The 18,883-nt window shown below is 37.8% G+C and overlaps 1 protein-coding gene across 1 annotated transcript in view; it reads right to left on the minus strand.

The window, feature by feature from the left end:
- Positions 1-280: 280 nt before the first annotated feature.
- Positions 281-18,883, minus strand: part of LOC149822950 (B3 domain-containing protein Os07g0563300-like) — a 77,782-nt gene continuing 59,179 nt past the window's right edge. The window contains exons 9-13 of the mRNA XM_089980450.1: positions 16,593-16,991; positions 3,648-3,697; positions 2,510-2,623; positions 1,954-2,018; positions 281-1,484 (exon numbers count right to left, since the gene is read on the minus strand). Coding sequence (XP_089836576.1) covers positions 697-1,484; positions 1,954-2,018; positions 2,510-2,623; positions 3,648-3,697; positions 16,593-16,991 — 1,416 coding nt within the window. The 3' untranslated portion in view covers positions 281-696. The remainder of the gene's footprint in view (positions 1,485-1,953; positions 2,019-2,509; positions 2,624-3,647; positions 3,698-16,592; positions 16,992-18,883) is intronic.

Genomic DNA, 18,883 nt, shown 5'->3' on the forward strand with positions numbered 1-18,883 from the left:
AATTGATTTTTTTTGAAGAAGAGTGATTTCTACTCATTGATTCCTTACCTTCATTAGTAGCCAATATTTAGCCCATATCTAGTATCTACAACAGAAGGCTCCCATAGCTTTGGTAATTGTTAATTGATACCCTTGTGGAGGACACCCCTAGGCAGTAAACAGGAGGTGTTTACCTTTGTATGATGCAAGTAATTTTACATCAAGAAGAGATCACAAGTCAGCTACTAATTTCCACACAAACTGGATCAACATATTTGTGCAATGAAAATAAAAGGTTGTACCACTATCTCTGTTCATCTTAAGATTAAGTATAGTTGGAATAGAATAAAACAGCAATGTTTCATTAAACTCGCTACTCTGTTATAAAAAAATTGTTTGTTCTACAAATAATAGAGACAACCATGTGCTAAGTTTACAATTTAATTTCTCCTTCCCATCTTGAAGTCTTATAGCTCTGTACAAGGTTACATACCTCGGCTGCTCCATATATGCAACTCGAGAGCCGCTTTTCCTCTGCTTTGCGCTTTGCACTGCGCAAAGCTTTGCGCTTCACCCTGCGCAAGTCTCTCTGTTAGATGTGCAATATATTTCAAAGGACAAATAATCAAGTTTCATTTATCCAGTCCTCTGAAACATTTACATCCTCCCTGCTGGTTAGCCAAGAGAACCCCACAGCAGATCAAATGTGGACATTCATCACGCAGCAGTGGTCGCTGGTGTTGCCACTGACTGGGACAAGTGGGCTGCTTCAGCACTACCCATATCTTTTTCCTGCAAGCTAAGATCATGGAGATCGCCATTAGCCTCTGATTTTTCACCAACAGGATCTACAACAGTATTTGTGCCTGTCTGTTGCTCTTGGTCAGTGGAAGAACAGGGGATCCCCATCCACATGGAATCATGGAATGGCTTTATCATGTCGACTGAATCTGAACGAGGAGAGAAATCCTCTTCACGTTCAGGCTGAGAATTCAAATCAATCTCTCCCTTCACTACACTACCACACTTCTCTTTGTAAGCTGAATAGGACAGTGACCCTCCAGTATCTGCTGCATTTCTTGATAAATCTGAATTCTTGTTACTAGGATTGTCATCCAGCTTCTCAGCCTCCACTTTCTGAATGCAAGTTGACTTCTCCTCTGTCTTCTCTGGGGAGTCGTGGTGGTTCCTTTGAGCATTTTCTGCTTCCTTCTCAGACTGCCGCTTCTTCCTGCGCAACATGAGAGTCCGGAACCGTCGCTTGACTGTCAGACAGACATTGCACGTGCAAGTGGGATCATGCTTGGGACCTTGGCCACTTGGAGGCTGGATGCAAACTATGCATGAGCATCCAGGGCGATGACGTGGATGCTTTGTGGTGGGTGCATGTGTTGGAGGAGGATGTTGCTCATTTTCATCAAGAATGGCTAGGTCAGCGAGCTCATCAAGCTTCGTGAGAGGCTCTCCACCTTTCAGCTTTTTTGCCACACTAGGTTCTTTGTATGCTGGGCAGCACAGGGATGAATCAATCATAAGAATCAGGAAACAAAGTTGTCATTTATGCACAATCATGTTTCTTGTGAAGACAAAATCACTTAGAACATGGGATGAGGCTCAGAAACTTAGTAATTCGGGTAATGGAAAATATTAGGCATGCATCCACTGACCAAGAGATAATTCCTTACACTAAATTATGGTTCTGAGCTCCTCATCAGGAAATAATTCATATTTCCAAGAAAAACTCCATCTGCTCTAAAAACTGATGAGATATATTTCAATCAATTTGAACATTTTCAAGATCCAAAGAATGCTTTTAGACTTAAAAAGAACCAAACTGCAACAAGTTCAAGATTTAAGATCAAGAAAGAATTTCAACATTTCAGTATAAAATGTGTCAGAGCAATTCAATCTACTCCTTTATGTTCAACAATTAGAAACCAAATAAATTGCAAATGAAAGAACTAATAGACATACCAAACTTTGAAGGAAGCTCCTCAAGTTGTTCTGTGGAAATTTCCTGAGCTGATGAACATGAGGACCTGCAAAGGATCATCTTTAAGAGAATAGTAAACAAGATAGAATAGCACTGATGCTCTACACCATATGGTGGCGGTTTCACCTAGAATACCTCATCATAATCATCATCATCAAGGTGTCAGCTTACTTATGGTTAACCATAAGAAGGTAGACCTTTCCCACCTCTAAATCCTGCTATGTCCAACCACTTGACAGAAGAAACAGATTAATCGGATGTTGGACATGCAAGATGTAGCTTTTGTTTCAGACAGGAAATGCTCATTATAAATTTAGGAAAATACATGCCAATAAACAATTATAAAGCATTTCGGCATAAGATTGAAAATGGAACATCAGATAGACACCCTCAAAATTTTGCCACACAATAGACTGCCCCTTAATGGGCTTTATCACCTTTATTTGTTCCCATGAGAAAAGATTGATAGCACACCCATTCAAGAATAAAACAATAAGCTGCAATGGTGCATCATTGGCAGAATTAAAATTAAGTCACCTTTCTGGATCCCATACATTGTCAGAGCAGACCCATCCCAGAGGCAGACGAGCACCCACGGGCACCTTACGCCACTTTGAATAGTCCTCACACTGCACCCGTTGTGTCTTATCCCTAGTATGAAAGGAAACACAATATTCTTGATACACTTTGCAGTACCAAAAATGATAATGACAACAAAACAGAAAACAATAATACTAGATATAATCACAGTAAAAGCAAAAGCCACAAACAATGAGAACAAGAATGATAACAGTTGAGATTGCAGTAGTAGCAGTGCTATTCCTTTTATTATTATATTATCATCATCAGCACTATCGTGATTGTTATTGTTGTTTCTGTTACTGTTACTGAATTACTGTTACTACTACCAGAACCATGTAATTGTGGTCATCATCACTATTATCGTCATTGCTATTATCATCTAACAACAGGAAGACAGCCGCAACAAAGCAATGAGACCACATTAGTGCATGGAAGAGCCTTCCAAAACGGTAACAAACCCACAAAACAGGGTCACTCTTCCCCAGTTAGTTTGTAGAAAGATCTATTTGAAAAAAAGCCGATTTAAGTTCTTCATTTTAGTGGATCAGGATATCACCAATGAGAAGGTAAAAGTCAAAAAACAATATTATGTTTATGCTGCCCGACACAATCACGGTGAATACAAACTTCCCGATTATGCATTAATAATTAATGAATTCATGAGGAGAAAACATAGTTGTCCGCATGATTCAAGGGAGAGGCATTAACTGGTTTAAAATACACTTAACTTTTCCTTTTTGCTGTTGTCTTTCTCTTCTGTTAGGCACCTATCAATCTATCACGCAAGAACAGGTGGCATCCAATGCAGCTTGTGATGCAAACCCATCATTTTCAGTTTTCTATTGTAATGAGGAAAAATCCATGGTGATCTCACCTTTTTACAGAAGGGAAAACAACTGAATGTTGATTTTCAACTGAGGCAGGAAAAAACAGTTTAAACTCCGTTGTCATGTTTTTTCTGATTGCAATACAGCCCAAGTGACATTCAGTTTACTATTTTTCCAAGCAAAAGCAAGGGCAATAAAATGGAACCAAACTCATATCTCAAATGGAACTACCCCAACAGAGTTGTAACAGAAAAGCAAGTGATCACCCCATCTGGTTGGCAGTAACTATAGCTCGCTTCCCTAGAACTGGAGGTTCCTGTCAAAATGTTCCCACATTAGCAGGCAATAGAAGCAGTTGTCTTAAAGAATGAATAGGAGACATAAAAGTTTAATAAATGAAAGAAACTGGCTGAAGGACATAAAATTTATGTATCTTAAATGAAAGTACAAATGCCTTAATATTTTTTTTCCAATTAAATGCAATATTACTGCATGGTGAAGACAACTAAAAGACTACCATCCTCTAACTTCCTTCTCCATGATGTCCATCATGCTGAATAGTTGCAAGCCGAAACAAATAAAGAACTGAATAGAATATGAATTCAACATGCAAGCTAAAGAAAAAGCGCACAGTTTGTTGAGAGTCAAGGATCAAGAAATACATTCTCCAATAATTGCAAAATAATCTAAAGGATGATAGAGGCTTACAGAGAAAGTTTTCTTTTTTTAGTAAACTATCAAAACGGTAAGAGAATAGATACATAGATTTACAAATAAAAACTTTCCCCTAATAGTGAAGCAAAAAAAAGAAAGAAGTAAAACAAAATTACTTGAAATTTTGAGATATAAAAAAGAGACCAGAAACTAGTATTAAGAAAAAAGTCTATACAGAACCTTCTCATAGCAGCTTTGCGCCCTTGGTGTTGTATGCCAACTACACAAGGTAATTGCCAGTCTCAACAAGCTTCCCAAGATTAATTTGATGGATCCAGCATTGTACAACTCAAACCATCTTAGTTTCTCATTACCCTTATAATACTTGTACACAATATTATAACAATATGATGTTTTGATTGCTTATACATACATGTAGCATGCAAAACCCTACAAATGGGAATAGTGATATGCGACAGCAAGAAACTTTCTTTTCTTTCTTTTATGATTCTGCAGTGCTCCATGAAGTTTCTTGCTCCCTATGTCACATGGGTGCGGATATGGGTGTAAAACCCACAAAAAAATAAAAAAAATATTTGGACCCAAGCCGGACCCAGGCCCGACCCGGATCCATCAGGTGTTAGTCGGATGCATGCTTATAAAAGCACGCAGCGACAAGGGTCTCTCTCTCTCTCTCTCTCTCTCTCTCTCTCTCTCTCTCTCTCTCTCTCTCTCTCTCTCTCTCTGCACCCTCGCCACCACCTCTCGCTCTCTCGTATCTCTCTCGGTACCCAACCCCCTCTCCCACTCTCCTTGCGTTTGCCGAGCAGTGGCCTCCAGCGATGCTCACACGCCGACGACCTTCCCTCCGGCAACCCTCCAGGTATGCACCGCCTCCTCCTCTCCTTTATTCATTTTTCTCTCCCTCACCTCTCTGTTGCACAGAGAGGGGGGCTGAGCCGCCTCCCTGCTGCCCTAAATCGCAGGGGAGGGGCAGAGCCCCCTCCCTGCGACTCTTTTTAGCGAGGGAAGGGTCGAGCCCCCTCACGGTGGCCTCTATTTGCAGGGGAGGGGAAGAGCCCCTCCCTGCACCCTTGTAGGCAAGGGAGGGGTCGAGCCCCCTCCCTGCGTCTCCTTTCGACAGGGGAGGGGTCGAGCCCTCCTTGTGCTCCCTACGGCCAAGGGAGGGGTCCAACCCCCTCCCTGCACCACCTTTAGCAGGGGAGGGGCCCAACCTCCTCCCTCCTCCCTGCTCCCCTTGATGGCAGGGGGCAGGGGAGGGGTCGAGCCCCCTCCCTGCAACCTCCAGCGACAGGGAAGGGGGCTCTGCCCTTCCCTGTACCCCTTGTATGCAAGGGAGGGGATGATCCCCTTCCCTATGTACCCTTTGGCAGGGATGGGGCCAAGCCCCTCCCTATGCACTCGTTTTGCAAGAGAGGGACCGAGCCCCCTCCCTGTGCCTTCTTCTTCTAGTAGGCAGGGGCGTCGCCCTTGCCTCCACTAACTTCGGCAAGCAGGGGTGAAGCCCCCTGCCTCCCCCTTTGTGATCGACAGGCAAGGGCCTCGCCCCTGCCTCCCTTGTTTTTGTTAGGGCCTCTCTTCCACCTTGTCAGGCAGGGGCACAACCCCTGCCTACTCTCGATTTCGAAAGGCAGGGGCGCAACTCCTGCCTCTGTCCGATTTTTCGAAAGGCAAGGGTGCAACCCCTGCCTCTGTATGAACCATCGTTAGGCAGGGGTGCAACCCCATGCCTCCCCGTTTTTCGCGTTCAACAGGTTCGCAGGGGCACGATGCCCCTGCCTCTGCTTCTTTCACGTCAGGACAACGACAACGCCCATGTCCTCTCAACCTTTCTGTTTGAGATAGTATATTGACATCTCATTTTTGCAGTTCGTACAACAGATCCCTCTAGTGGCCCACAACCCGAGCCGTCCATCGCTTACACCCGCAGACGCTAGCAATCTCGTAACTCCTCAAGGTAGAGGAAGAGTGCACAGAGGACTTGGACAATTGAATTGAGTTCAATTAACTAAAAAGGATAATTAAATAAATATATATGTATATTTATACGAGTACACATTTAACTCAAGGACGCGGTTTCACGATCCTTGTCCTTTACTTTCTATCATGTCTTTCGTTTGCCGTCGCGCTTTGCGCCTAGGCTTTGCTTACGCATTCCTGCTTTCAATCTTTCCTTTACCGTCGCGCTTTACGCCCAGGCTTTGCGTTTGCACACCTGCTTACAGTCTTTACTTTGCCATCGCACTTTGCGCCCAAGCTCGTGCTTTTGCAAATGTTTCGTTACAGCCTTGCCATTGCAGATGATGCTCAGGTTTTCGCTCATTGCATGTGCTATAAAGGCATCCTCGTGGAGGATGCAAGGGGCATTTACTACTCTCCCTCTTGCGATTAGAGTTGAGTCGGGGGCTTAACGATACATCATCGTCTAAGAAGAGGGATCCCTAGCAGGGATCCTGGCTTTTCGAGTGAGCAATCCTGCAAAGTAGACTTGAGAATTTAGGGAGGTGCACAAAAGCATCAAAGACTGCTCAAATCGAAGTATTTGGAAGGATGTAAGCAATCCTGCAAAGTAGACTTGAGAATTTAGGGAGGTGCACAAAAGTATCAAAGACTGCTCAAATCGAAGTATTTGGAAGGATGTGATTGACTGGTTCTGTTCGTCTATCCGACATATCTCCAGTATCCCCGAATTGGGGCTTGAGCAAACTTCTTAGCGGGGGTTCTGTTGAGAAACTCGTATCCCGTTCATCGAGGCCGATATCGAGTCATGCGAGGCATGTAGATACCACGATAGCGGATGGGATTCTAGAAAATCGCATGGCAAATGTTGGCACAAGTTGTTGGCTGTTTCAAAAGATAATAATATCAAAAGTAAAGTTTGAGAAACATTACATCTTTGCGAAACACTTCTGTTAAGGCTCCTATTGAGGAGCTATATCCCTTTTATCCTAGAGTACTTGTAGTCGTGCACTGCACGCTAGTACTGCGATGATCGGATGAGATGGTCGTACGACCTCAAACAATGCTAAATGCACAATGCTGCAAACACATAAAAATGGGATCACCTTTACAGGCAAGATGCTCGAGTGGTTGAAAGACCACAACATGTAGAATGAGTCATTTGTTAAGCAACGCCTAACGCACCCATTCGCCCTTTGGTTTCTATCAAAGGAAAGGATGGATCGATACAAAAACTCCAATGGACAGGTTATGAACAACCACCCCACAGGCAAAGATCTGACTTCCCCAATCATTAGAGTTAGGAAAAGAGACTACCAGACATTATCCTAGGTGGTAGATCCCATGGACTTCTGCAGAAGTTGGACGCATCCGTTGCCAAGTAACTGCCTTTAGGGAATCCTCTCTCGATTGAAAGTCGTCCCCTTAGGAGCGGACTCAACTAGCTATTCAGGTTATTAAAAATACATAGAATAACAAATGCCCAAACTAGTCTCAGTTGTTTCTACGATTTGTCTGCGCGTACCCACAAGCCAGTAATATCGAAACATAAGTCTGTTCACACTGGTTGAAGGGCCATAAGACTTTCGTGTGTTTTGGGTACATATTTTTTGTCAAGTAAAAGCTTATCGATGAAATTACATATGACTTTGGTGTTTCCGAGATTCTTATGATTATGATGCTTATGCAGGTAAATGACACATCACACCTACATAGTTGTATTGCAGAAGATTGCATTACGATTGTCTGTGTGAATATATCATACCTGTATAACATGATTGATAAGTATCATGAATATTTGATTAAAATGTCTTGAAGATATGTGTGTGAGTTACACGCTAGAAAGGTCGAATGCGATGTGCTTTGAGATAAGAATTGTGAATGCATATGGTGATGCTGTTAAAATGTGTTCTTCAATCATTGTAATTATATATATATATTTTATATATATAAAGGATGATACATATACATATATGGTATATATGTATATGTATCTTCCTAATTATATATATAAAATATATATTTCTCTATTATTAGCCATAGGGGTAGTTTAGTCATTTCATTTATTTTTACGCATATTTCATTTGGAATATGATTGTAATTTTCTTTTTATTTTTTCTTTTTCCTTTTTTATTTTTATGGTTTGTGCCACCTAGGGAGGCTCCCCAAAAGAGTCGTTGGAGAGCCCCAAACGGTCACAAATGTGACCGTTGGGGGCTCCCAACGACTCCTTTGGGAGCCCCTTATGTGACTCCCCTCTTGTATTATAAATAGGGGTCTCCCCCTTGTAATTCGACATTCTTGTGGGAGCTTTAGCTCCATTGTAAAAGGGTTTTTACCCTATTTTTCATAATAAAGAGATATTCTTTTAGCCTTTTGGCTTAACCCCTTTGTGGGTTTATGGGTTTAGCACTTTATGTGCTTTTGGTTGCCCCTTAGTGGGTTTGTGTATTTGCACCTTTAGTGTGCATTTATGGGTTCATTATCGAACCCGTTGTTTTCTAACATGGTATTAGAGCTAGGTTACGATCGGGTTGTCTTTTGGTGCATCAAAAAACGTGTCACTCAATAAATGGTGAAGTATTCATTGCTCTTCTCTTTTTTTTGAAGTTATTCGGTATGTATTCCTTTTCTTAAAGTATTATGCATTATGAAACTATTTTTCTTGCATATGTTTTGTATATTTAGTGTTTATGATAGTTGAATCCTTTCTTTTCACATTTCACGTGTTCGCATGTTTTAAAATATCTCATTTTAAATTTGGTAAACTTGTTTGTTTTTCAAATATATGATTGCTCAAAAATGGGTCGTATATTATATTTTTAAATTTGATGTCAATCCTACTTGAACTCGTATGGCTTTAGGTGTTTTCTATTATGTTGACTTCAAGTATTAAAAGTTTGAAGTTCATATTTTTCATGTCTGTGTGCATGTGTATCTGTGCCTTTGTGCACTTGTGAGAGTTCTCCTTGTACCCTTGTGCACACTTCTTAGCATTGTGTTTATACACGAATAGTTTTTAGAGATTTTTATATAAATGAGCATACATGGTTGTGATAAAAATCTTTTGTATCTGTAATAAGTTCTTAAAGAAAGTTTAAATGAGATTGATTTTTTTTTTTGTATATGAAGGATTGTGATAATTCAGATACTTCTCTATGCATTCATCGATTACCCATCACATATAATAGTAATTTATGTTTTTCAAAATTGTCTTCAATTATATGAGATTTATGATTTTTTACATAATTGTTTCATGATTGACCTATAAGTTAACTTCTAAAATTATATATGTTTTCTTGCTAAATTAATGATCTTTGCTTAAAAGGCTCTTGACTCTCATACGAAGCCTAATTTGTTTTGAGGTTCTTTCTTGTTTATGGATTTTAGTGCATTTTTTGTGAAAAATTGATATAATTCTTGTATGAGAATTTCTCACATCTAAATCTTTGTTGTTCACTTTTTTATAAATCCTAAGTAGTTCTTGTTAACGATAACTATTTGTGAGAACTCCTAAAGGTCCTTCAATGTTTTTGGTTTATTTAAAGAATTTTGAATTTTTTTTGTGTTAAATATGTTGTATAAACCATTGTGTTCATTAAGAAAGATCTTTTAAAAGAACTTCCCACACTACATAGAATCTTAATATGCATAGTGTGTCTATTGCATCTTTTGGTATAAAAGATTTCATTAGTTTTGATTTTCTTCTAATGATGCAACTTTATAAACTTGTTTGTTTGTATTTTTCACATAAGATTTCAAAACCTCTTGATTGTATCTCTTCTTTTAAAGGATGCCTATGTTAGCCGTAATATGGTCTCCTTTGTCTTAAATTATATTTATTAAGCATATAATTGCATAATTAAAGCTTGAGAGTCTCAAGCATTGTTTTTTTATAAAGTGCATGCCTTAAGTGCATGCTTGCTCACGTTTGTGTATTTTACATATTTTGTGCACATTTGTTTCAAAAGTATTTGCGCTTGTATGCATTCCTTCTTTTCTATGAAATACATGCCTTAGTGCATGTTTGCTATGTTTACGCCTTTGTGCGTATTTGTTCAAGTGTTGTGTGAGTGCCTTTGTGCACAGCTTTTGTAAAGCTTTTTGTGCTTGTACGTGTATTGTCTCTTCGTAGACATTTTTACATTATGAAGCTTTTGTGCACATTTCTTTTTGTGAAAGTGTAATGGACTTGGATATTAACTCTTTTGTTTAATCATTATAAGACATTGTAAGTGCTTATAACACTTTGTATGTTTCCGCATATCTCATCACAATCAAAGAATATTAAAACTTGTATGGGATTTAATCTCAATTTTATAAATTTTCAAGTACTTTTGAATATTCTTTCTTTGGGTATTGTGTTAAAGCTCTCTTTGTGAACCGTTATGGTTCTTGTGATTTCTTTGTTAATAGCTTGGTTTTTTTCTCTTGATTGTCCCAAGAATTTCTTTATATGTCATTATGTTTTTGAAAGAGTATTTTTGCCTTTTATGGCACTTATTTTGTCCATCACAAGTTGTTATATGATGCATCAATCCTTTTTTGCCTTATTATTATATTAGAGATGTTTATCGAGGTGAGTTATGGGCACCTCGTGTTATGTCATTTTAGATTGTCAACTTGTAGTTTGACTCTAAAATGACTTATTTTGAGATATCTAATTATGAGTGTCACTCATTTGTTTTTTGGCCGTTGTTTTTATGGATGCTTTTAATTATGTATACTTGTGATGGATGTCTAAAGTTTGAAACCTTAGTGTTTCAAGGTATATTGAGAAATTGATGTTCTTTAATTGTATTTCCATTACAAGCTTTATTGCCTCAAGTGTCTTCTCCTTTTATGCCCCTTATCTAAGTGTCATCATATGTAGACAAGACATATTGTTCACACCTTTGTGTGTATTTTTAGCCCTTTGTTGGCTTTATTCTCTTGGTCTAGTAGCTGAACACACTTGTCTTGAGTGCTATTATATGCAGACAAGGCACGTTGATTCACACCATGGTGTGTAATTTTAGTCCATGTTGGCATTTGTATCCTTGTTCTAGTCGCTGAGATGTATGCCCTATGTCACATGGGTGCGGGCGCGGGTGCGGGTGCGGGTGTGGGGATTCGGCACTTCTGAAAAAACCGGGTGCGGGGGTTCGGCAGGGGCAAAAATGTAAATATATATATATATAAATATATATATATATATATCATGTACAGTGTATATGTATGAATGTATGGTAGCTGTTAAGGTCCGTGACATTTATGCCCAACTTACTTTTTACCATTTTTTTATCTTATATGGTTGTCCCAAAGATGAAAGTGATGAGTTGTGGAGCCTGATTCATTGTTTTTGCCCTTGCAGGAAGGGGGGTCCGGGGGCTCCCCCCAGCGTGGGCGGGGGTCCAGGGGGGCCGCCCCTGGTGGGGGGTTATAGGGGGGCAGCCCCCCCAAAGATTTTTTTTAAAATTTTGAAGCCCATTTCATAGGGAAAAAATAAAAAAAAAAATCCAAAAAAAGGACAAAAATGACCCTGGGTGCAGTCAACGCACCCAGGGTCGGGTTGACCGCACCTGCACCCGTGTCGAGTCGCATCGACGCGGGTGCGACACCCTGCTAGCCGAATCCCTGTGACATAGTGTATGCCCATGGTTGACTTCTTTCAATCATTTCAAGTGCCATTTTATGTAGACAAGAGATGTATTGTGTTTTAGCCCATGGTTGGCTTGATACTCTTGTTCTAGTAGCTGAACATACTTGATTTTGAGTGTCTTTTTACGAAGGCAAGAGATGCTTTTGGTCCATATTGGCGTGTATTCTCTTGTTCTTGTCGTTGATACACTCATTTCAAGTATTATTACATGTAGACAAGAGGTGTTTATACACACCTTTGTGTGTGTCTTTTGGCCTTTAATGGCATTATGATTATGTTCTTGTTCTAGTAGCTTATACCCTTGATTTATGGGATTTTGGAGGACTAATAAGGTGGTTGCTTGTAGTGGATAAGTTATTTTTGAGATTTATAAAATTTTATATTTATGAGAATTTGAAATTTGGTTTTGATATGAGTTTTTCTAACTCATATTCTTTTTATAGCACAATTGTTATGTGCACATGTTCAAATCAAAGAATATATTTTGATTGTTTTGTCTCATAAGTAGATTTAAAACTTTTGAACTCTTGTATTTTATACACTCTCTTTTATCACATGCTCTTGAGCATTTCTTTTGTGAAATCGCCTTCAAGAAAATTGCTCAAATCAATAACACTTGTTTTCCTATCTTGTAAGTTCAAGTAATTACTTGATTAAAGTATGATTGGAGCATGTTCATTAATGACTCTTTTAAGTGTTGATTCAATATGCATATGCTCATAATGTCTTTTTAAGCTCTCACTTGATTAAGATTCATATATTTTCTTATGAGTTGGCTCTTTGAAGGCTCTTTATGTTGTCCCTTCATGAACTATTTCAATATTCTTCATTGTGGCTTCTTGGTTGTTCGTCATTGAATCGTATGAATGCATTAAGCATTCTTATTATACTTTTTCGCGTACACTTTAAAATTTTCTCATTACTTTTTAAGTATATGATTTTGAAAGTTGGTCCTCTAAAATCATGTTGCATGCATAAGTAATTATCTTGTCCTGACGAATCATGTGTTTTAAATAAAATAGTTATGCTTTCATTATGCATAAAATATCTTTTTGCACCATTGTTTCTTGGATGATTCATCTTGTTTGGAATATTCCACTTGATTAAAGTGCAAAGATATCTTTTACTTGGACCTTTTCTTGGTTTGTTCCATAAGATTGTAAAGATGAGATGAAAAGAAATACCTTGGATAGATAATGAAAGATGCTCACCATTAAAAACAATTGGAGGAAGACATTTGCAAATTTTAATGACATCCTTACTGAAGACTCTTGGAGCCTTGAGTTTCTTCCTCTTATATTCATCAATCTTTTCGTTCCCCCACACAAAGTTTGAGGGGGGGGGTGTTATATATATAAAGGATGATACATATACATATATGGTATATATGTATATTCCTAATTATATATATAAAATATATATTTCTCTATTATTAGCCGTAGGGGTAGTTTAGTCATTTCACTTATTTTTACTCATGGAATATGATTATAATTTTTTTTTGTTTTTATTTTTGTGGTTTGTGCCATCTAGGGAGGCTCCCCAAAAGAGTCATTGGGGGCTCCCAACGACTCCTTTGGGAGCCCCCTATGTGGCTCCTCTCTTGTATTATAAATAGGGGTCTCCCCCTTGTAATTCGACATTCTTTTGGGAGCTTTAGCTCCATTGTAAAAGGATTTTTACCCTATTTTTCATAACAAAAAGATTTCTTTTAGCCTTTTGGCTTAACCCCTTTGTGGGTTTATGGGTTTAGCACTTTATGTGTTTTTGGTTGCCCCTTAGTGGGCTTATGTATTTGCACCTTTAGTGTGCATTTATGGGTTCATTATCGAACCCGTTATTTTCTAACAGATGCAATGATCTGAATATTTGCACATATAACTTGAATCCTATGTGAATTTATTGAACTACATAAGAGTTACGTATGTTGAAGTTTAGTTGATTCATAATATATTATGTGCGTGTTCTCATATGTATAGAACTCATGCTTTGATTTCGCATGCTTTGAGGTCCTATTTGAGGAATGCAATGTTCCTTGTGGCAATGATGCGATGTGTGGTGTAATATGCTTCTGTATGATGTGATTGAAATGCCACGTGATAAGAAATGTTGAAAGCATGCGATAAATGTTTATGGTTCATGGAACCTTATTGGAGGAATATGTGACCTTGTGATTTGATTTACCATGTGAAGTGATACGATGCATATTGTTGGTATACATGTTTGTACCCATATTGGTGGCTATTGACTCCAAGAGCGGTCAATTGTTCAGAGTAGTCGATTGTATTGATGCATGTATCACTGAGTATGTTATCTGTTGAGGACCTGATCTTCAAAGGATTATCTGCGAGGGTGTGTATGATCAAGATCAGGTGACCCGGCTAGAGCGGTAGATCTCTGTGAGGATGTACACTGTCTAAGAGCGGGTAGCCGCAAAGACGGCAAACTCCTGTGAGGAAGTGTATGGTCCAAGACCAGGTATACCATCTAGGGCGGTAATTCCTTGTGAGGTTGTAAATTTTCTAGACCAGGTGATCCGGCGTTGATCTTGTTAATTATAATAGTGACTATCGACCTTGAGAGCGGTCATTTGTGTTGATACGTGTATCACAATAATTTTTATTGAATATAATATTTGTTGAGGACAGGGTCCCCAAAGGATTCTTTGTGAGGGTATGTATGATCAAGATCTGGTAATCGGCTAGAGCGGTAGAATCTCTGTGAGGAAGTACACTGTCAAAGAGCGGGTAGCCGCAAAGACGGCGAAATCCTGTAAGGAAGTGTATTGTCCAAGACCAGGTATACCATCTAGGGCGATAATTCCTTGTGAGGTCGTACATTTCCCAGACCAGGTGATCCGACGTGGAACTTATTAATTTTGATTACCATAAAAAGTTATGGTGAGCTGTGATGATCTTCTGAGATTGATTGAAATAACCAGTTATGAATCTATAGATTTGACTTTCTGTTTTAGCATGATTATATGTTGAACCCAGATGTGAGAATCAGATCTTTATTGATTTTAGATCATGTTTTGGACCTTCTATGGAAGGGTGGGTTTTTCTGAGAAAGTATGACGCCTTAAGTGAGTCATAACAGGTGACAGTTGGTCGCGTAAGGCCTTGAGAGATTAGAATAAATTAAGGTTGTTCAGGACAAAGAGTTTGTTAGAAATAGTGAGAGCGACAAACGATGACCTGATAATGATTAAATGCAGAGACCCCGTTCAAGGAACGAAAACAAGCTAGAGCAATGTCTCATTGTGTCTCTTCATCCGTGTCGAATCAAGTAGAAGATAACATTCTTATAGTCTTCTGCTAAACCCTTTTTATGGCTCTGTATAAACTCTTGTGAAGACAAAAGTTTAATCACACATACGTTTTGTTCAATCGAGTTTTGAACTGCTTACCTGTTTAACTGTTGATCTGCTTTAAACTGCTTAGCATGTGCTTACCTGTTTAACTGCTGATCTATTTTAAACTGCTTAGCATGCTGAATTAAATGCTCTTAATTCAGTTTTTTGTAGTCTCTCTTGTGCACCTACTAGTTTTTCGCGAAACTAACCCATTCTATGGGTACAAGTGATTAGGTACATCACGAGCGATGGCGCGATTGCAAGATGGCTTCAAGATTTCTTTTTCCTACTCTTAGCTCGCGTCCTGAACGTTTTTAGGTTTTGTCACGGATTTTCCTTGGGATATCCGAATTTTGTACTATTTGGGAACTTCTTTAAATGAAAGTGGCTTTTCCAAGTGTTTTGCAAGTAACATGTGTAGTGAGTTTTGGTTCTTTTAGCTAACGTGCCCAAAGTTGTTAGCTTGCCTTTCTAAATTCAACAAAAGAATTATCTTTCGCTGATTACATAAATAAACTCTGAAAGGAAAGAGATTTTTTTTAGTTTCTTGCCTGTTTTCTGAAAGGTTCGCAAGTTAAAATTTTGGGGCGTTACAGCGGGTGCGGGGGTGAGGGTGGAGGTGCGGCACTTTAAAAAAACTTGGGTGCGGGGGTGCAGCAAAAATATAAAAAATTATATATATATATATATATATATATATATATATATAGTCCAAAATTTGGACATAAATGACCCTGGGTGTGTTGACTGCACTAAGGGTCAGGTTGACCGCATCGGGTGCGGGTGCGGCACCTAGTTGGAGAGTCCCTGTGACATAGCTTGCTCCTTAATTACTTCATGTTGAATTTTCTCAGTAAATGCATGAGTCCTACCTAAATTCCCATTCCTGGTAAATGGTTCCACAAAAGATACTGCATAGAAATATAAATTGGAAAAAATTAAGTCTACTTTTTTCCATCATTATTTGATTACAATTTGTGGTTCTTTATTTTCTAGCTAAATTTTAACCAATTAGAATTTTCCTATGCTTGGTCCAAGGCTAATGAGATTTATGATACATCATAAAGTAAAACTATTTTACGGTGCAATCATAAATAATTTCTTCAAACCTGTGTCACAGGGACACGCCATTTTGATGGTGTGTCCATGGTGAGACGAGTGAACACGACCGGACATGGACACTGACACATATTGATCATTTTTTTAATATTTTAAGGTTTTATTTCAATAAAAATGCATTGTTAACATTAAAATGTCAAAAACTTAGTTTTCTGTTGATTAGAAAAACTAAAAATTTGTGTCCTTGCACCCTATTTTCCAAAACAAAATTGAACTTGCAAGTCGTACCAGCGTCATGTGTCCTCATGTCCACGTGTCTTTGTGACAGCTTCAAACAAGATTAGTAATAAGCGAGATGTCATAACAAGATTATTTTATTATTTCTTCAAACTGTAATGTCATAACATTTACAGTTGAAAAAACCTGGCATCAAATGCAGATAAAACTTATTATTGAAAGTTTTATGCAGCATATAGAGAAATGGCAAAGCTCAATTCCTAATCAGTCACAAAGCAAACCACATACCTCATATTCCTCGAATTCATGACCTTCAATAACTACAATGCTGGGAGCATGGTTAGGAGGTGGTTGTAGTAATTTCTGTGCTTCCTCCCATGTCAATTTCAGCTTTGTGATCTCCTTGCTGTCAACACAAAGTCGCTTGCTTTTTGAACCAACAGTTCTACTTTTCCTTTTATCGAGCAAGACAGACTTCGAACCAGAGGCATCTTTAGGCTTGCTTGCTGTTTTATCAACAGACAGAGAATAAACATCAACTGGATCAATCTGTTTCCGGGATGAATCATGGATTGATTCAACAGTTCCCTTTGAAGAATACGCAGGGAGAGCTGTTACAACTGCATTACAACCTGAAATCCTGCTTGAAACGTCTCCACCATTCTGGTTCTCAAGTGACTTAACATCCTGTGAAGCATCAACAATTCCAGCATAATGACTGGTTAGAAATCTGAAAATAACCATAATTTTTTTTTATCACAAAAAAACTATAAAGAAGAACCACTCAGAACAATCATAAGCATACTTATATGTCATGCATAAGACACAAAAATCATTGAGTGATCATAAAACTAAATAATAACACTAATGACAACATATGGCTCCTTCATACATGGATTATTGATGCACTAGATACAGATCAGGCTCGTAGATCAACAGAATCATTAAACATAGAAAAAACAAGTGTTGATCTAAAAATATAAAAATTTAAAAGATGGATGGTTCTATCCACATGCTAGTATAACAATGAATACCTTCTGTCCACAAAGAAGGATAATGTACATTCATCATTGATGATTCACTGTGTGATCCTTAGTTTAGTTTGACTTTGAGGGCACCTGATATGACACATAATCATGGATTTCATTATTTGAGTGCCCTCTGGAATCAAGCTGCAGCAAAATACAGTATGGCTTGGATATGTGATCTGTCACGAAATGGTGTGGATCTCAATGTACTTCAAAAAAGTAATTCAAGAATCGAAACATAATGTAATTGGACAAAAACATAAGGAATAAAATGAAACATAAGGAATGTGGATGAATAGTTTCATTAATAAAGAAATTTAAAATTACATAATATCCTCACTACAAAAATACACTCACTCATAAACCTAAAACTACCCATCACTCTCTCAACCTTCACTCATACACACACCCACAATATATAGAGAAAAGAGGAGAAAAATAGAAAAACCTTACTAGCCATTGGACCTATTCCAACAGCTAGAATATCTAGCTGTTGGACTAGCCTCCAACGGCTAGTCAAAGTCAACTTAGGTTGACTTATATATATATTATATAAATATTATATAAATATTATATATGTATACACACACATATACGTATATATAATATATTATATATACATAAGAGGATACATTAATCTTAACACCCCCCTCAAACTTACTTAGAAAAGAAAGAACCCATTACATAAAATGTCTTTATTGACTTCATCAAATTCTTTCATTTGTTGCTTTCTTAAAGGGTACTCTTGATCTTCAAATATATTCTCTATTATTCAAAGGGTCTTTAGGATCTTCAATATCATCAATACTTGAGAACCTGTAAATAGAGCTAATAAAACATCTTAACTATACACAAGGATATATATATATATATCATAAAACATAAACGAAGATTTCAAAATTAACTATATTAGATATTCATTATGGAGAGCAGATGACCAAACACACCAAAAATACAATATATATACATAGAAAATATCCAAAAAGACGAGTGTTAAGGCAAAATGTTTTTAATAATTTTCAGCACAGAATTTTAAACATAATAAAAAAGGTTTAAGAACAATTTTGAACAAATAAAAAAACATATATAAGACAATCATACTTCAAAGGAATCTAATTTAGAAGAATGTAATCACAAAATCAACACATATTTCGTAGATACTGATCAGAGAATTTGAGCACAAAAGAACATGTTATTAAATAATCATGCATGCATAATATCCCAATACTTCAAAATGAGAAAATAAAACATACTAAGCAAACTCCATCATCATGCATAAGATATGAAAACTCAAAAAACAGCCAACAACAAAGAGGAGTTAACTTCATGCATTTAAGATAATCAACACATATATTTAACATACAGTCATATTTATCACATAAATATGAACCTTTAAATATTACGAACACGATCAAAAGAGAACAATTAACCAAGACAGCTCACCAAGGAGTTAAATTCACAAGGGAAAAATAAAAATATTCATGAAAAATGTTTTTTCAAAATAGCCATATTAAATGCACAGCAAAAATAATGAGGAGGTTCAAAATCCCA

This window comes from Nuphar pumila, chromosome 11 (assembly GCF_984573655.1).
Source record: "Nuphar pumila chromosome 11, dmNupPumi1.hap1.1, whole genome shotgun sequence".
NCBI classification, from domain to species: Eukaryota; Viridiplantae; Streptophyta; class Magnoliopsida; order Nymphaeales; family Nymphaeaceae; genus Nuphar; species Nuphar pumila.